The following is a 20,604-nucleotide window of genomic DNA, read 5'->3' on the forward strand; positions in this document are numbered from 1 at the left end:
CAAATTTGGCAGCCAGTACTCCAAGTGAGAAGGGCCCGTTGAATGGTCCTTTTGGGGCCCATCGTGGAGGTCCAGACAGAGGACTGTGGCCTGGACCCTCAGATAAATAGTTGAAATTTCAATTGACAAAATGTCACAGTTTCCAGCCTCAGGGGTTGCAGACGCCCATAACGCCAAGAACATTTCAATTAAGTGACCACCTCCTGACTGCACATACACTGTTTGGGTTAACAGCAGAGGTCACTGCTGGACATGATCTCAACATAATTGGCGCGATCACAGGGCCACATGTTTTATGGGCCATTGTCTTCAACTCCCATTAATGTTTTTAATACAGTGCAACGCAGTTGCAAAGACTGATGTGGGCAGCCCTCAGTTTGACCATTACATCCAGTTGATAACAAATTTTAATCAATTTTATTGACATAAATCAGTGCTACAAACATTAATGATGATGTAAATGTATTGAAGAATGAGACAGCAGTGTTATATGTCCAAAGTGTCTAATTCTGTGTCTAGCGTAATAGTGTGAAATCAACATCTGGTCTTCATCATCAAGCCTGGGTTCTGGTTGGTCAGAAAGAGATTTATAATTTTAGACCATGTTGTTTAGTTAAGTTAGACAATGTGGACTGTCGAATTTTAAAAATTTCACCAGATCTCTGACCAGTTTATAACACCATCTCAGTGTCCTGCAAAATTTCCACTTTATTTTGCAAAGACAATACCGAGGATTTCCACCAAGCATTTTGAATCAGCAAAGAATTCTGTGCAAAATGTGCCATTTAGGTGAAAGGAAAGACACACCACATAATTATGTATTGCTATGGCAGGTGAATGGTTCTAATTCACATCCCACCAGCCATTAAATTCTTCATCTGTAACTTTTGGACAGCATTGCACATAGCAGACAAGGTTCAAACCCATGGGTTATTGGTAAATTATTAGGCTGAATTGGTGCATCGCTGGACGATGGTGTGTAGGGAGACAGGCCATCGGATTTGCACAGGGATCGGTGTTGTTTGCAACATTTATATAAGTAACTTAGAAAAGAGAGCGTTGACCAAAATTGCAAACAACACTGAACTGTGTGCAATGACCAATGTTGCAAACCACTGTTTGATATTAAAAGGGAGCTGGACATGGAGCTCAACAGAGACAAGTGTAAAGTTATGACTATGTCGAAAACTCAAGATCACAGACTACATATTTAATGCTAAAGTGTTTGAGGTAACAGAGTAGGAAACCAGCACAATTCTGGTGGATTATGGTGCTTACATTATAACAGTTATATCAGCTGTGATGTCCCAAGGACATGAAATGCACTAGATAAACACAAGATAGTTCTTAAATTTAGTTCGTTAAAAATGCCAGTTCAGTTTTCGCAGGCAGTTCAGAAATCAAGTAAAATGTTGGGATCGCGCAGGGGTGCTTTATCTCTCCCTGGTGAGATTTCATCAGAAGTACTTGATTCAGCTTAGGTCTCCACATCACAACAAAGATATGGAGTTAGAGGAAATCCTGAACTTCGAGAGCTGATTTAAGAGGAAAAAATTGGCTACTCAGGGACTTTACTCTCTTGCGGACAGGAGAATGAGTGAGGACTTGATAAGGTCCTTAACATTTTCAGGGATACAAAGAAATTAAATCCAGAAACAACTTCTGTCAGGCACAGAATTTAATGATTAGGGAACACAATTTAGCATTAACGGTATCAAAAGAAATTAAGAAATTAGGCAACATTTATTTTTCACAGGAGGTTGGTAGAAACATGGGCATGGTTACCAGCAGAGTCAAACAGAAATTCACATCAGGCTTAAAAGAGAATTGGATGAATTCCTGTTGGCAATCAGGATTCAGGGTAATTAGTAAGAAGTCTGATGGGAGGTTTGAGAGGATAGGCTAGATAAGCAGACAATGATTTTCTTTTGCCTAAAGCATTACCATATTACAGTGTAGCTGAGATATGTACAGCAAAGTGTGGAGTTGCTTGTTGCCTGTGACGTACTTAAGAAAATTACTTTTAGTCTGATGCTAGCAATGAAAATGTGCTGACCATTACAAGTGAGGACACCAGCACAACTGGGAATGGACTTGATTCTCATGTAGCCAGAGGTACACTATAAGGAGTAGTATTTAAAACCAAACCATTTTACTATGTATTCTGAATTACCTTCCAGAACAAAATTACATTAAAAGACAAACACAAAAAGAACATTTATGCTCATTGGGAGTGTTCATTTGCTGTCTACTTGGAACAGACCCCCAGAGATGGTAGTTGATTCAGGATCAAGTGACAACTTAAAAAGGGAACCAGACTGATATCTCTTGAGAAGGATGCTTGAAGGTTATAAAGATTTTAACAGAATATCTTGAGGAGAAAACTGAAGAAACACAGGCTGGGAATTTCCTAGGAGTTTCTGTTGCTTTGCACTATAACCTCACTAGAAGTCACACCAGGGAAATGGGAGCAGCTCCGAGGAAACTCCCAGCCATAGTGTTCCATAAAGTAGGGGCTCAACATCTGGTGGTAGCTCATGATAGAGCAATCATAAACGGTCGCTGCACGGAGAAGGCTTGATGGGTCAAATGGCTCTTTCCTTGTTCCAGAATTTTTCATATTCTTAAATCTATAAATCAAAAGGCTTTTCAAATGCTCCTAAAATCGCTCCACAAACTGTTGCCAAATTTTAAAATCTTGGTTTCCGACTAATGCGGAGGATATTATATGTATTAAGACCCGGAGCATCAAAACCAGTTGATAGGCCTTTCTTATTGAACTGAAAAAAATTAAACAGCTGTCCATCTTGAGCTTCAAGTGACACTGAAGCTGTGCTGAATTTCAAGACACATGGATATTCTTTTTCAAATACAATTTGAAATACCCTCTCTTCTAAATAACATAGCTTAATAGTCCTATATCGCTCAGGTATCAACTTTTCAATATGAGGGCCAAACTGCTGCATCACTAATATTCCATTCTTATCTTTTTTTATCTCGTAAAAGGTCAAGTTTGCAAACGTATAGTAACCGACATAAGGCTTAGAGCGGGGAGGCGGAGAAAGAACCCTGTCACTTTGTCGAAACGCAGACTCCATTGCAGGTATTAGATAATTATAAACTCCTGTAGTCAAGTCTTTCTCTTGGGGTCGGGAACCTGCCATCAAAATAATGAATCCTAATTTGAGTTTAGGAACCAGGGAGAATGTAGCAGAGTAACCATCCAAGTCACCATCTTTTTTAATAATATCATAACCAAATAATTCATTGATTTCCCATGGCGTTCCAGTTTTGCTGGCAAAGTAATCCTCAGCACACCTGAACACTGGAGTAAGCATCATTTTTATGGTGTCAGGCTCCAGAAGATGTTTGTGAACGGCTCCCAAAAGCAGCATAGCCAATTTAGCCAGATCCGCAGCAGTTGAATACATTTGACCAGAGGGTCGGTACCAGCCAAGGTCGTAAAGCGTTGCTGGTTGACCATTGCTGTAAACACCGACAGCTAACTGGGAACGGACTGAGTGTGTAAACTCAAAGCCAGTGTGCTCCAATCCTATTTTAGTTAAAATATTCTCGGTAATCCAGCGTTGATACTCTGATCCAGCAACTTTATTGGCCAGAATGTGAGCCAGGAGGGAAAATGCCAAATTACTGTAATGACATCTAAGAAAGACAGAATAGTCATTGTCACTCAACTATCTTAACACGTCTAGTGATTGGTTTTGCACATTTTGTTTCCTTACGTAAACTCATTAAATAGAACTGAAATTATGTAGCATCTTTTATTACCTACAATATATTAAAAACATATGTTTGCATGCACTTTCTGTTGTGATTTTTATGTGCCATTTCTTTGCCATAAATTCACATTTAGAATATGAGCTACTTATGTAAATTTGTCACTGATTATTTAATAAGGCCACCAGGTTTCCCCAATTCTCTTAAATTGTTTCTGAAAGTCCAACAATCTTTATTCCTCAGTGACAAATACATGGGTCCCCGATCACGGCTGAAAATACGGCAGAATGGAGATTCTAACCACTGACTGACTCATGGCTGAATCCATCAGAAATACCAAAGCCAACTAATATAAATATTGCTGGGCAGCATAGGGACATAAGTTCCATCAACAATTGTCCTGGGGAGAGCAGCAGGGAATTTTATGAAGTGGGGCAGAGGGTCGGGATGAGTGGCTCTAGAAGCAACACAATCAGAACTAAAACATAAAGCAGCTAGGTTTTCAGATGGTGGTTTGAAGGTATATCACTCTTTGTCCACACCGTGTTCACCCATTATTTTACGGGGCTGCTTAGTACACCAGTCAGCCAACGTCCCATCCTTCACCTAGCAGGTACCTTCACTCACAGGTGTTCCTTTGGATGCTCCCTCCCCATGCTTAGTTCCTTCCGACTCCTATCATTCCCTTCAGTTTGCATGCTGACTTCATGTGTTGAATAGGATTTTGTGTGCATTTCACACTGTTTACATTCTTCTTTCAGGAGAAATTACCTGAATTTCCAGAGTAAGGCAGCGCATGGGCGGGGCAGAGGGTGGGGGGAGGGGGGTGGGTGCGGAAATGGAGGGAGATTTAAGTCCAGACCTCTCATAAGGAAGAGGGCACATCGCTTCTGGGGAGGCACTCAACCCATACTGCGACTGTTAGAAAAGAGAGAGGCTCGGTGTCCTGTACTTTCTGCTGCTTTTCCCTGCTGTATGGTGGGAGCACAGCCAGATCTCTTACAAGGAAACTCCTGTTATTCATTTCGCAGTGACAGGCATTTTTCTACATTGTCCATCACACTTTCTCACCTATCATCCTATACTTTTGTTCTAGATGCAAGACAGCAAAGAGCAGTGGAGAACAAGGAGGAGAACAAGATGGGAGAAGCAGCACAAGGATTCACCACCACATCATCACCTAGTTCATCATTCACCCCCTCGCTGTCAACCACTATCCCTGAGAAACTCACCCTGAGATAATGGAACATTTTAGGTGGAGATTTTGTACTGGCGATGCCCAGGACATAAGTTAGTCAGAGAAGGCAGCAGTGGAAATGCAGCCTAGCGACACTGAACACAGGCTTCGGGCACTTGCAGATTAGATTTGAGGGGGTCCTCCCTCGAAAACAAGATGCAAAGCCATCCTTTGCTACAATATCAGGGAAGGCCTCTCATCTGTGCAGAACAACTGGGAGCTCCAGAAACATCTTATGCCCACCCCGTTACCCCCAACCCCAGTACAATGACTGGTTTGTGCCTCCAACATGGTTGCAATGATGACTGGAAGTTGGGTCTTGGGGGATTGTTTGGAGACAATGATGGTGAGAGGTTTCCAAGATCTTCCAAGTACCATCGCTTCAGGGTTTATAGAATCTCACTGCACCATCAGGCAGTTCTCATGTTACGGAGGGAGTCTTTACACCTGTAGATAGTGTCCTGACATGAAGTGATCTTCCTTATCCAAGTCATGGAACAGTATAGATTGAGCAGGATTGTGGTACTGTAAGTGTGAGTGTAACCCAGCTAAACTAAGGCTTGAACAAAAAGGCAGCAAGCACTATGTGCAGAAATACCAAAGTGTTCTCAGTCCAAAAAGTGAAACTTCAAATGCAATACCACTGCCTACCTTTGAGTTTGAATAAACAGGCTCAGCAGTCATATGTCCAGTTTTAATGGGTAAAATAACCCTGACTATAAAGCTCGCACATGCTGGTAGCATAGCCTAGCTTTCAGGCCCCCAAAATCACACTGTAAAATTAATCTACTAAGTAAACAGATACAAATTTCTGGTCCCGATTTCCCCACTTGCTTCCGCTAATGGTGAGGCCTCGAGGTGCGGGCGTGGTCTGACAACATTTCTCAGGTGTTGCTCTGTTACAGTCCAATGAGTCATTGCACATTTTGCTGAATGGCACGTAGTAACTACCAGTCGAGCTTAGAAAATTTCTTAAGACAAAGAGGACTAATTTTAATGTACTTCTTCTGCACAAAGTTTTAGATGTGGGTTAGTTGCGACATCAACCATAAGTGTACAGCGACTCCCGTCTGGGATGCAACCCCCACTGTTGAAGCATAACACTTGTTCCACCTCACACTCACTGGATATTTGTCTGTCAGTATAATCACATTGGAGCCTTTGCAGATTAGCTATAGTGGCAGTAAAATACCGATCAAATCTATTTTGAGGCAGTTTTTGCACAGTTGCTTGTGATGGAAACCAGATTAAAAGCGCCCTGAGGTTATTGATGAGAGATTCATCCCACTGTTTTCCTTAAGGTGAAGCCAGAGTCCTTGTGCTAATCTCATGAAAGATTTCATCAACTATTTGTATAGGTTAAAGAAATACTGGATAAGGATGGTTCATTAATATAATTTTTTTTAAAAACCAAGGAACAATTCCTTAAAAAGTTTAAAATTTCATGCTAATTTTGGTCAACGTTGAAAGCGGAACTCAAACCTTGTGCCAGGATCTGCCACAAGTAAATCGTCCTGCAGAAGATTCAGTGCCATCTCAGTATTTCCATCCCATAGTAGACTTGTTGACCTGAGTCGCCTGGGTAACCCTGCAAATCAATTCATACAAGATTTAAATATTTCTGCACCCAAAGCCAACAATTACAAGTTTTTAGGAGTGATCTCAAACTGAATGCCGTGATAACCATGATCAGGAAGTTGCAGAATGTGAAAAGACGACAAGAAGAGAATTTCATTTTTAAAAAACGTGATTTCTTCACATAATTAAATATTACCGGGCCAAATTTACTTGGCTGTTTCCCGGTCTTCTGCTGGATACATCGGTACATTGGTCACCTTGGGACAATGCATATGGTCATCAGCCTTCACTGAAGCCTGCTTTTGAATTGTCAACTTTTTGAGGTTGTGTCAGCTTTTTGAAGCTATTTGTCAGCTTAACCAAGGTTTGTGTGTTGGCATATTTGCAGAGGATGTTTATAAATTTCTATGTTTTGTGATACTATCTTAATTCTTTAAGATACTCAGTTCACTGAGAAAGCATGTGGCAAATTTGGCCCCATTGGTCAGCAGGCTTTGCAGGGATGGAAGATGTTCTGGCACTTCCTGAATTTCACACCAAATTTCCAAAATATGTTCCTAGCTTTATAAAACTCATCACAGGTGCAAATATATCAAATCTGTTGATAACTAGCTTTGTTATGAACTGTGCTCCTTCTTTGGCTTACTTCATGCTAACTCTATTTCTTAACCTAACATCATTGTTACTTTTGAAAATTATTAACTAAACAATTGTTATTGTGTCTGTTAAATCTATATTTTGTTCACAGAATATATTTTGTAAAATACTTTCCTCACCTGACAGCTGACTGGCCATTCGTTTCAATGTCACGGATGATACTTTTGGAGAGGCTTCTCCTCGCTCAAGAAATACCAGGCCACTTGTTTCATATTTATGATCTTTTTCTTTTGAGTTTCCCAGTGGGTTTTTAACTGTAAAGTTTTTGACATATTTTGTTAACGGGTCATCTAGCGATGTAATTTTGCCATCTTGCCATAGTTTGTAGAGCATTATAGCTGGGAATATCTTGGAAATGCTTGCAATCCTGAAACAAGAGGAATTTGTTTTAAGATTTTCACTGAATTTGATACCACAAAACGTTTCGCATTTACTGGTTTTAAGAAGGAATCTCATTGTAAGCACATAATCTTAAAAATGAAAGTGTGCAAACAAAGTTGAATTAACATTTGCTGTTCCATCTTTTTCTTCTGATGAGGAGGCAAAGGATTTGCTTCTAATTTGGACATAAGTTGAGCAAACATCACTAACAATGCATTGGCTACTGTATCTGTGTCCATGGGCACAAGAGCTACTGCATCTGGATATCGAAATGTGTTGTCTATCATGGTTAATATGTACCATTCTCAGAGCGACTCCTGACAGTCCAAGAGAGCCACAATATCTATATTCCCACCCTTTTTCACACTTTACAGACACCATAGCCTTTGCCTGACTCTGAGCCACCACTCAAGCTTTCTCTCCTATAACCAAGTTAGTCACAGCATGCCCATCATTCAAATGATTTCCTAGCAGAAATGGTATAGGTGACAATGCTCCTACTTCCACTCCCAACCATGAGTGGTATTCTGATAAGTCCTTTGCCAACTGACCCAGTGAAACCACGAGCATAAGCGAGCCTACTCTCTAGGTAATAATGTCTTGGCTCAGGTGTGCTTGTACCAGTGTAAGGGTGCACCCAATATCATGTGTTCCCTTAGTGGATCATTTACTAATACTGAGCTTTGGAATCCAGTTGATTTTGTTTTAAAAACTGTTCTATTCAAATGAAATGCACTTACACAGTTCGAGTCAGTCTGACATCATAGCTTACCACTTCCTGCAAGCACTTCACAAGAGAACAATATAAGGACTTCCTTCTGAGCAGTTGTCAGCTTTTACCAGTGGCTTGTCCCATCAGACATTCTGTCAAACACTTTTCAGTATCATATTTAAAGGAGAAAAGGAAAGAATTTGAATTTATATAGCACCTTTCATGGACTTAGGATGTCTCAAAGTGCTTTACAGTTGATTAAGTACTTTTGAAGTGTGGTTACTGCTGTAGGAAAATGCAGAAGCCAAATTACACACAGCAAGTTCCCACAAACAGCAATGACCAGATAATCTGTTTTAGTTGGTTGGAATAAATATTGACCAAGAGAACTCCCATCTTTTCCTTCACATAATGCCATGAGACCTTGTGCATCCACCTGAGAGGGCAGACAGGGCCTTGGCTAATGTCTGATCCAAAACAAAGCACCTCTGCACTGAAATCTCAGCCTGGATTATGTGCTCAAGTCTCTGCTGTGTGGCTAGATTTCCCATCTGGCCTCTCAGATGGACATAAATGATCCCATGGTACTATTCAAAGATGACCAGCGGAGTACAGAGGGATCTGGGTGTTCTTGTGCATGAAACACAAAAGGTTAGCATTCAGGTGCAGCATGTAATTAGGAAGGCAAATGGAATATTGGCCTTTATTGCTAGGGGGTTAGAGTTTAAAAATAGGGAAGTCCTGTTGCAACTGTAGAGGGTGTTGATGAGGCCACATCTGGAGTACTGCATAGAGTTTTGGTCCCTTTATTTAAAGAAGGATATACTGGCATAAGAGGCAGTTCAGAAAAGGTTCACTAGGCTGATTCCTGGGATGAAGGGGCTGTCTTATCAAGAATGGCTAAACAGGTTAGGCCTTTATTCATTAGAGTTCAGAAGAATGAGAGGTGATCTTATAAAAACACATAAGATTTTAAGGGGGCTCGACAGGGTAGATGTTGAGAATATGCTCCCACTGGTGGGGGAATCTCGAACTAGGGGACATAATTACAGAATAAGGGGGCACACATTTAAAAGTGAGATGCGAAGGAATTTCTTCTCTCTGAGGGTGGTGAATCTCTGGAATTCTCTAACTAAGAGAGTTGTGGAGGCTAGGTCACTAAATGTGTTTAAGGAGGAAGTAGATAGATTTTTGAAATCTCGGGGAGTTGAGGGTTAGGCAGAGCAGGCCCGAAAGAGGAGTTGAGGACTGGGACAGATCAGCCATGATCTTATTGAATGGCGGGGCAGTCTTGAGGGGCTGAATGGCCTACTCCTGCTCCTATTTCTTATGTTCTCCCTGTGTCCTGGCCAACACTTAGCCCTCAAACCAATACCCACTGTGCTGTGACCAAATCAGCCACTGCATTGCCTACATTACAACACTAATTACACCTCAAAAGGGATGCCCTGAGGTAGGGAAAGGTACAACTGTATATAAATACAAGTTCTTTCCTTCTCTAATGGTTGCAGCATTTCAAAGTAATTGCATGTGAAATGCTTAGAAATGATTTTGATACAGTTGCAGTCCTTATTTCTTTCAAATCAATGCAAAGTTCAGCATTTATACTTTGGCTTCAGTTAGCTGTTTTGTCTGCAGTATCACCCCACAGAAACTCTTTAGAATGATTATTGTGATTGTCGCAAACATCTTCAGATTTTTCACCTTCATTTACCAGTGGTAAATGCTCATGCAGGAAACAGAATGTTATTGTACTTAATGCATTAAGTGTTACTCAGTAACACTGGGAATGACAATTAGAGGACCTCAGGAAATAATATTGCACATTGCTGCATGAGTCACAGCACATAATAGTCTGAGAATGCACCTGGTGGGGCAAACAGGTCCTGGCCACAGAAATGAAGGGAGGAAAATGAAAGGGAGGAAAATGAAAAGAAGGAAAAAGAAAAATTTTACCACATCACATGGCGTCATTATAACACAGGAGGCTGCCATTCAGCCCATTGAGTCCATGCCAGCTCTCTGTAGAGCAATCCAGTCAGTCCCATTCTCCCCATTCCAACCCTGTAGCCCTGCAATTTTGTTTCCCTCAAGTGCCCATCTCAATTTCTTTCAAAATCATTGATCATCTCCTCTTCCACCACCCTCGTAGGCAATGAGTTCCAGGTCATTACCACTCGCTGCATTAAAAAAAGGTTCTTCCTCACATTCCCCCCTGCCCAAAACAAGGACCCCCCAGTCCTTGTACCATCAGCCAATGGGAACAGCTTTTCTTTGTCTACCTTATCTAAACCTGTCATAATCTTGGACATCTCTATCAAATCTCCCCTCAATCTCCTTTGCTCCAAGGAGAACATTTCTTTACAAATTACCTACAATGGAAATCAAATGTTAACTGTAGATTGGTAACTGCCTAAAGAGAATGAAGGTGGTTGTAAGGGGAAGTGAATTGAAATAGGAGATTGATGTTACCCAAGGATTTTTCTTGTCATTTTCTCTCTGGCAAACTGCCTGGATGTGATGTCTCCCTTCAACTTTGTTAAGTTCACAGATGACACCAAGCTAGAGTGCATTGTTGTCTCCAGAGCTCCAAAGTACGAGCTTCAGCTGATCAACTGAAAAACTGAAAGTATGTGGAATATTTGGGTGGAAAAGAACTTGCTGATGCAAAGTTGAAACATGGGGGGGTGGGTGGCGGGGGTGGGGGTGATGACAGGGGGCAATTACTAATCATTGTATCCAAGCAACATGAGGATAGACAAACAAACCAGAGCAGATTACAATGACTTGATGAGATAATGGCTCTTCAACCTCAAAAAGAAACGGCATGAAAGGAACATTATAGAGGTGTGAAGCTGCACTTGGATCTTGGCCCGAACACTGTATGTCAGATAATTAACAAAACAGAGTAAGTAAATCCAGACAATAAGTTTTAAATGCAACAAGGCTACAGGATAAGAGGCACAAGTTCAGAATTCTAAAGGGCAAGTTTTGCATTAATGTCCAGAAGCATTTCTTTTACACAGGGAGTAATCAACAGCTGTGCGGGATTGTCAAGAAATATAGCTTAAACTTCATTACTGGTTCATTTAAGATACAACTGGTTCTGCAATGAGAAGATGGTTGGGTTGGTTTCTGGTAGATCAATGGGCTGAAGGGCCTCCTTCATCTAAACCTATCTGGTGCTTTGTGAAATGAAATCTTTTGTAAATAAATGGGTGGTTGATGGTTGGCACAGACTCGGTGGGCCGAAGAGCCTGTTTCAGTGCTGTATCTCTAAACTAAACTAAACTAAACGTCACCTGTACGCTTATGGCGTAGCTACAGGTAAAAGTGCCTTTCATAAGCAGCATGGAATTATAAAAGAAAGAATGAAAGACTTGCATGCATATAGTGCTTTTCATGAGCACTGGACGTCTCAAAGTGCTTTACAGCCAATGAAGTACTTTTCAAGTGTAATCACTGTTGTAATGTAGGAAACACAGCAGCCAATTTGCAGACAGCAAACTCCCACTAATAGCAATGTGACAATGACCAGATAATATATTTTTGTGGTGTTGATTGAGGGATAAATATTGGTCAGGACACCAGGGATAACTCCCCTACTCTTCTTCGAAATAGTGCCATGGGATCTTTTACTTATACCCGAGCAGCCAGTTGGGGCCTCGCTTTAATGTCTCATCCGAAAGATGACACCTTTGACAGTGCAACACTGCCTCAGTACCACACTGGAGTATCTGCCTTAATTTTTATGCTCAAGCCCTGGAATGGGACTTGAACCCGGAACCTTGCTATTATTGTTTATTTACTGAATTATGAATTATTCACTGACTCATTTGTCCCAGAAAGTAAGATTGACCCAAGGTGTAAGATAGGATATGTAAAGTTACCTGTAAGCAGTATATTCATTTGGTGGAGGTGAAAACTCATCGGATGCATTTTTTTTCCCAAAGTTTCCAGTCCACAACACAGTATCATTATAAATTACAATGGCTGAAATGGATGGCAGACTCATTGCACGTATTTGATGACATAACAGAAAGTCAACCTGGTGAAAGACAATCATTATTTGCCTAACTTTTATTTGTGATTATTCAAAGACAAAGCAAAATATTATTTTGGTAATAATGTGAAATGTGATAACTTCTGAGTGAAAGGGGTAGATCTTGACTTTGTGCAATAGTGGGTTATAGTGAGTCAGCAGCCTGTTTTACATCTCATCCGTTTTTATTTCCATTGATGGCTAAATATAATATTAGCAAGATGTCTGCTAAGTGTTTACCTTTCATTATTTAAAGACTTATGTCTCCCCTCAATCTTCTCTCCTCCTGACTGTCTTTATCTGAATTCTTTCCAACCAAATCCCTTCATGATTTCCACTGACTAGGTGCTTTCAAGCAATGATTTATGGATATTCCCCAATCCTTTCAGTTATCAGTCATTGCCAATACAGACTTTTTCATGTTATCTTAATCACAAAGTTCCATTAACCTAACTAAAATCAGAATCCTTTCATATTACACTTATATTTTCTTTTATCTGCATTATCCAAATTAACGTCTATCTGGCATATCTCAACCCAGTTACAGAATAAATCTTGTGTTTTACTTGTCATCTATTCACAGCTTCATGTCATTGGCAAAGCAACAGCACTGTTACAGCTCCATATCATTCACAAATAGCCCTAATCCTGTGCTCCCCCAAAAAATTTGAGCCAAGGAAAAGTGAGCCCACAGCACATTGTGCTGACTGCATGCAATTTTGCCAGCTAAGCTCTTTTCACCACCAACTAACTGAATGAACAGGGAGTAAATCTGGTAAGTATCTCCAGTTTAAAGGCCCATGCCTATGTAGAGGCTGAATAGGCAGCCAAATATTTTTCAGTCTTTATAAAGCTTCAAAATAAATCAGAATAATTTCTGAGCCCTTGCCAAAGGCTGTATGGCAAGGGGTGGGGTGGGGGAAGAGGGGAACAAACACCAGGTAAAAATGAAGGGAAAGCAAACCCAATATGTAGGCATGAAATTAAGTCCATGGGCAAGCGATAGGTTCGTGCAGAACATGTTTTGTGGCTGGCAAAATAAAGCTGCTGCAGCAGCACTTGGTGGGTGTAAGGAGGGATACCCTGTTTGGAAATGCAGGGCAGCCATCCCAAAGGACAACAGTGCAGTATGTCTAGAGGTAGGCAGTGGCCAGATGTAACCAGCTGTATAATACACAGCTGCCACCTACAAGGCTCTTCAATTTTGAGAATCCTGTCACCCAGGAAAAGGTCTGTGGTCCATCCATCTGGTGCTTCCTTTCTGCGAGGAAAGTGATGTTGCCCCTTACAAACAAGGTCTCTGTCACTTCAAGTCTGAAAGATTTAATGGAGTCCTTTGAGAAAATGTTAGAATGTATTGAAGGAATGCAGTTGATTATATACATTTTCAAAAAGCGTTTTATAAGATGCTGCACAGGAGAGATTCCTGATAAAATTAATGCAGACAGAAGTAATCGGAATGTGACAGAATGGTTGGAAATTTTAATGGAAAGTAAAGAGAGCAGTGATTAGTTAATGATTTATGGGGACTGGAGGGATGTAAACAGTGACGTTCCCCAGGCATCAATGTTGGGATAAATGCTCTTCTCATTGTATAAGTAAAAGTCCTGGACTTCATTACAGGATATCAAAATTTACAGATGGCACAAAAATAGAAAGCATGGTTGACTTTTGGAAGTCATAAACAGATTAGTTCACTGGGCAAATAGACATTGAATTAAATTTAAAGTGGAAAAATGTGAGTTTCTATATTTTGGGAGGAATATTAAGAAACATACACTTAACAGTAAAATTTTGAAAGAAGTAAAGGAGCAGATAGACTTAGGAACTTCATGCACGAATTTGATTGGACAGCGTCTTCCACAGGGACAATGGTCTAGTGGTTGTGATACAGGGCTAAGCAATCCCACTGCAGCAAGTTGTGAAACTGCACTCAACACATTTCGTAATTTGCGAGTTAGCAGCAGAATGAACATGAGCATGAAAGCTGCTGGGTTGTTGTGAAAACCCAACTGATTCATTTCCTTCAGGCTTATGTTCTATGGTTGCAGCTTGATGCCCTCAAGGAACTAGGGATGTCCCATAAATGCTGCCAGGCTGGTGTTGCCCACATCCTAAGAAGAACTATATATTTTTTTTTAAACTTGCTCGCTCACCAGCTCCACTTGCAGAACAGATCCATTATAATGCACTAGTTCTATTCTATGCCACACATGAAAGTAATTGACAGAATGATCATTCTCAACGCAACAGTTTGTAATGTTACTTTTAACAATTCTGAGGTTCTTGTGTAAAAAAAATTTAATAAGTTCAAGTCACTTCTTTCCACATTTAACAAATCCCCATCTAATTAAAACTGTACTTCTAATTTTTTTACTGGAAAATGCCAGATTGGGTTCCATTATTGTACAGACGTTTTTCACTCTCTTTACATTTGCATCTCTCTGGCAATACCTTCAACTTATTCTGCCAAGAAACGAGCACCTTCCCAAAGATGAGCAGTTGGTGTAAAATTTCTGAGTTGACCAGAACCTTGCCCTTAATTCTAGTTTTCCCAATTTTTTTAAATGCCAGACACACTAATATTTTATTTACTAACCTTTTCTAGGGCTTCTTTTAGAATCGGCACGGGATGTACCAATGGCACAGGTTTGGGATGCCTGGGGCACATTTGGACTGGTTTAGGCTCTTTAGACAGAGTAAATTCACCTGAAATGAAACAGAAAAATAACACAGCGAGGAAGATTCATTTGGAGGATTCAAATTCCTAGTGAACATAATATTTCATTCAATTAAGTATTGAGCTTGAGATGGAGCAGTGGTGAAGGACAGATCACGAGTGCAGAGGAGCAAATGGAGGTAGCGGCAGTGAAAACACCCAGTGGTTACATAGGCTTTCTGTCTGAGACAACTGTGGGCAGGAAATTGGTACCTTATTGTGTTTGTTAACCGTGGCTTAGTTGATAGCGCTCTCATTTCTGAGTCAGAAGGTTGTGGGTTCATAGTCCCACTCCAGAGACTTGAACATAAAAATCTAGGCATACTCCAGTACAATACTGAGGGAGCACTGCACTGTCAGAGGTGCTTCTTTCTGATGAGATGATTAACCAAGGCACATTCTGCCTCTCAGTTGAATGATAGTAAACCTCAGTTCCAAGTAATGACAAACCTTTCACTTACTCTCGTCTTTCTTTGGAAGTTTGTACTGCCACACGAAGCAGCACGTCATGATGATGGAGACAATTATAAAGAAAGCCATTCCAAAAAGCGGCCATTTCAAATCCATAATGAGGCCTTTCTTCACACCTTGCCCATCAGCACACTGCTGCAAAACAAGTACACAGATTATAAGCACATGTCCTATTGTGTCCTCCATCACTAACTACTACATTAAGATGATGACATTCCTGCTATTTCTAAATTCTAAAGGAAACTCCTATAGAATCTGGAAATGAACTTGCTTTGCAGAACTAGTTGCTACTGACAAGTTAAAAAGTTCACAGCAGTCTTTAGTCTCACTACATAAACAGAATAAAGTGCAGAGACCTGCCTGACATTACTGTGTAGCAGAAAAACAGAATCCACAGGGTCAACTTGTTACATGTCATTGACATGTCATTGAACTAGTGTATGATTGATAAATTTTAAGTCAGCCTCTTTTTAATTTGGACAAGCATGCACATATCTGGCACATTGCACAGCTTCATATAATTCTTATGCAAATGAATGAAAGGAACACTTCTCACAAAATGAATGAATGGGACAGTTGTGCCCAGTGATAATATTGATTCATATATGCCAACCTACAAAGTTGGAACAGCTGACAAACAGCTTGCGCATCCTAAAAAGCAGATAACTCAAAAAATAATACACAGGTTTGAATAAAGGGCCACTAGTTCAAGGTGACTGAAAAACCTTTTTCATCACATAGGATTTCACAGTTTTTAATCGTGCTTTCACATTCCACAATTCAAATTTATTTTTCTGTAGAAACTGAAACCCAATCACCTCACACATGACATATGAAAAGAAGTAGTTGCAATGGGAATATAGTGGGACAGGTCATGATTTGAACTGCAGCTATATCCAATTCAGCTGCTTCATCAATGACCTTCCTTCAATCATAAGATCAGAAGTGGGGATGTTCGCGGATGATTGCACAATGTTCAGCACCATTCGTGACTCCTCAGATACTGAAGCAGTCCGTGTAGAAATGCAGCAAGACCTGAACAATATCCAGGCTAGGCCTGATAAATGGCAAGTAACATTCGCGCCACACAAGTGCCAGGCAATGACCATCTCCAACAAGAGAGAATCTAGCCATCTCCCCTTTACACTCAACGGCATTACCATCGCTAGACCCCCACTATCAACATCCTAGGGGCTACCATTGACCAGAAACTGAACTGGAGTAGCCATATAAATACCATGGCTACGAGAGCAGGTCAGAGACTAGGAATCCTGAGGCGAGTAACTCACCTCCTGACTCCCCGAAGCCTGTCCACCATCTACAAGGCACAAGTCAGGAGTGTGATGGAATACACTCCACTTGCCTGGATGGGTGCAGCTCCAACAACACTCAAGAAGCTCGACACCATCCAGGACAAAGCAGCCCGCTTGATTAGCACCCCATCTACAAACATTCACTCCCTCCACCACCGACGCACAGTGTCAGTAGTATGTACCATCTACAAGATGCACTGCAGCAATGCACCAAGGCTCCTTGGACAGCACCTTCCAAACCCGTGACCTCTACCAACTAGAAGGACAAGGGCAGCAAATACATGGGAACACCACCACCTGCAAGTTCCCCTCCAAGTCACACACCATCCTGACTTGGAACTATATCGCCGTTCCTTCACTGTCGCTGGGTCAAAATCCTGGAACTCCCTTCCTAGCAGCACTGTGGGTATACCTACCCCAAATGGACTGCAGCGGTTCAAGAAGGCAGCTCACCACCACCTTCTCAAGGGCAATTAGGGATGGGCAATAAATGCTGGCCTGGTCAGTGACGCCCAAATCCCATGAATGAATAAAAAAAAAAATTATCCATATTATAGGGTAAACTGAAGTACACAAAAGTGCAATTTTTGCAGCAGCATGTATACAAACTGAAAAAAAGACTTGAATTTATGACCACAGGAGGTCCCAAAGTGCTTTCCAACCAATTTAGTACTTTTGAAGTGTAGTCACTGTTGTAATGTAGAAATCGCAGCAGCCAGCAAGCTCCCACAAACAGCAATGTGATACTGACCAGATAATCTGTTATGTGATGTTGGTTGAGGGAAAAGTATTGGCCAGGACACCAGGGATAAATTCCCTGCTCTTTGAAATCATGTCATGGGATCTTTTGTATCCACCTGAGAGGGCAGATGGGGCCGCGGTTTAATATCTTATCCAAAGGACAGCACCTCCGACAGTGCAGCAATCCCCAGTACTGCACTGGAGTGTTAGCCTAGATTTTTGTGCTCAAGTCTCTGGAATAGGACATTGAACCTACAACCTTCTGACTCAGAAAAAACTCATGAAAAGAAAACCACTTGTTCAAAGACTCAGTCTGGTAATAGCATGTATCCAATTTGCTTTCGAAGAGTGAAGCATTGCATGGTGGCATTCCAGTAGCTGGTGTGCAAAGCAAGCGATCTCTGTTATGATCCCAGGGTCTCACTATTGTCTACATAGATATTAGATAGGAAAATGAAGGAATCTGATGTACAAAGTTCTGTAATGCATTCTTTTGGTTAGTTTGACTTATATGAGTGCATAAATGTGTGTGGGCATTATTGCATTAGTACACAGGATGTGAAAAAGGGTCCCCTCTTCTGAGTCACAGTGACAATACCTACCTTTCAGCAGGTAGCCTAATTTAGCGGTACTAAGCTGTGTGTAACAGAATCTGTGGAGAACATAGGGACAATGACCAGACAGAAAAAGATACTCTGGTCCATCCAGCTGGACCCACACAACTGTGATGCCGTGTGCATCACAATATATACACTCCTCAATTCACCTAAAACCATGTGAACTCCCGGGAGATGCACAGATCCTGTTAGACAATCAAAGCTAGTCCAGGAGATTCACTCTGGCCCCGATTAATGTCATGCAGTACTCTACCTTTTGTACAAGATGATCTCCACCAGGAACAGGCCCAGCTCTTGCGTAAAGGAATTCAATTAACCAGCATCCACCACTTAAGCTGGCAGCTAGTTCCAGAGGTCCACTGTTGTCTGGGAAAAGAACTACCTCTTGACATCTAACCTAGTTCTGGCCTTACATGACATGAGATTTTGACCCTGATACTTCCTAACATATTTAATTGGGACAAACTGTCTACTCGAACACAATTTGTTCTCTTCATCATCTTATAAACCTCGATTGAATCACTCCTACATTTATCCTTCTCTAAAGCAGAGTCCCAGCTCTTTTAAACCATCTGGATAACCACGATGTTTCAAACTGAGAATTAACATTGTGGCCCTCCTCTGCATCAATATCAACGGCCATCCTCCATGCAACTAACTTTAGCTGAACACTGCTGACCGAATGCCAAGTACAGATTTCACCAAAACTAGCTCCATACTAGGCCAAGCTTCACCATTAAATTTCCAACTACTTAAGTTAGCAGATACAACATCAATTAAAGGCAATACTATTCTTCTTAACTCATATTATTTTCACTATTAAGAAGCTAAGATGAAGGGTGAAGGTACACAGTGCAGATCACTGAGTAAAGGCAAGATGAGGTTAGGAAGGAAGCTGTCTTAAAATATATTACAAGTATTAGCACTATAAAAAAACCTATTGGATACAATGGATTAAAAAAACTAAGCATCCACTCATATCTGCCACCATATGGCTCATGTAGAAGTCAGTGGCTTCCACGTGTTGTAAAATACGTAGACTTTATTTCTCTCCATCTCTCCAACTGCATAGGAGCTAATGGACTGCAGGACAAGCTATGCTTTGGATACATGAAACAGGTGAATATCATGTGCATTGCTCTAAAGAAAATTGCTTATAAACCTGAACATTCATCAGCTGTTCACCCAACCTATTACACGCTGTTATTTTGTAGTTCCATAACTCAGTGTGTAATCACACTTTGTAACTACATTTCTTATCAAAGCTGACCATATTTTTAACGCTCAGATCCAAATGACTGGATTTTCCAATGTGGCAAACGGCTGCATTTTTAGAGTATTAACTTGCTATGAGAAAATATCGTTTATTTTCCACATTTTTCCCTGTCACTAACAACAGGAACTCACCCAATGTCGTGTTTTACTCGTTGGTGGCAAGGTGAAGATATCTTCAAAAACAGATCATAGAAACAAGGTTTAGATCACACGATATTTGTAATGGAAGGTTGTAAGTGCATTGACTCTGGCAGTTTCAGATCATGGTGAATTACCAATGCACTTTGCTCTCTCAACTCAATTCTCCTTTCCTGACGTCATAATCCCTGGGTTTATGTCTTAAACCTGCAAGTGGGAAGCAAAGTCTTTAATCCTCCCATTTAATTCACTTCTGTCTGAGTAGATATCTCTCAAGGAAAAAAAAATGTGTAAAATATTGGTTTATTGTTATTACAGTAATGCTTTATCTGAAATCATGCATTTTGCCTGTGGCTCCCTTAATTAATATTAGAAATGAACAGTTGATCCTGGTGTCTTCCTAACCATACATGCTGCACCAATCTGTTAATACAGTGCAAGAATATTTTGAATATCATAATTCTGGAATATTCCAATTTCATTTGAAAGTAATTGTTTACAGAATATGCAAGTTTTAGAATGTTTTAAACACCAGGGGCAGAGGGACATCTACAAAGGGGCAGGGGGCCTTTTAGAAAAGTGGTCACAGTGAGACAAACATCAGAACAAGATTTAAAACACAGAAACCAGAGTGTGCTTTAAAAAAGCAAACACAAGACTGGGGTTTAAAAACGTAACAGCAGCAGGGAACATAACATAAAAGCAAAGCCCGGTTTAGAAAAGAAAACAAATGAGCTTAAAACCAAACACAAGAGTGAGGTTTAAAAAATAATGGGAATTAAAGACCAAATATCACAGGGGGATTTAAAGAACCAAAGTGATTCCAGTTCCGAAGAAGGGTCACTGACCCGAAACGTTAACTCTGCTTCTCCTTCCGCAGATGCTGCCAGACCTGCTGAGTGGTTCCAGCATTTCTTGTTTTTATTTGATTCCTGACAACGCTGGCCGCCACTGACATCATCACTTAAAGAACAAACAACAGATG

General features: G+C 40.8%; 1 protein-coding gene across 1 annotated transcript; it reads right to left on the reverse strand.

Moving 5' to 3' along the window:
- Nucleotides 1-1,237: 1,237 nt before the first annotated feature.
- On the reverse strand, nt 1,238-19,688 carry LOC137351907 (putative beta-lactamase-like 1). Its single transcript, XM_068016783.1, has 7 exons — nt 19,614-19,688; nt 15,526-15,670; nt 14,945-15,054; nt 12,194-12,351; nt 7,330-7,577; nt 6,458-6,563; nt 1,238-3,663 (listed from the first exon to the last, which is right to left on the reverse strand). Exons 2-7 carry the CDS (start codon nt 15,629-15,631, stop codon nt 2,691-2,693), a joined length of 1,701 nt encoding a protein of 566 aa, XP_067872884.1. The 5' UTR covers nt 15,632-15,670; nt 19,614-19,688; the 3' UTR covers nt 1,238-2,690.
- Between the last annotated feature and the right edge of the window lie 916 nt (nt 19,689-20,604).

Source organism: Heterodontus francisci, chromosome 37 (assembly GCF_036365525.1).
Source record: "Heterodontus francisci isolate sHetFra1 chromosome 37, sHetFra1.hap1, whole genome shotgun sequence".
NCBI lineage: Eukaryota > Metazoa > Chordata > Chondrichthyes > Heterodontiformes > Heterodontidae > Heterodontus > Heterodontus francisci.

Bases quoted from the DNA above. Each gene is read 5' to 3' on its own strand.
- LOC137351907 (XM_068016783.1), bottom strand. From the start codon at position 15,631: ATGGATTTGAAATGGCCGCTTTTTGGAATGGCTTTCTTTATAATTGTC. The intron at 15,055-15,525 runs GTAAGTGAAAGG...GTTTCATTTCAG, and splicing joins ACTTCCAAAGAAAGACGAGA to GTGAATTTACTCTGTCTAAA. The intron at 3,664-6,457 runs GTTTGAGTTCCG...TGTCTTTCTTAG, and splicing joins GTGGCAGATCCTGGCACAAG to ATGTCATTACAGTAATTTGG.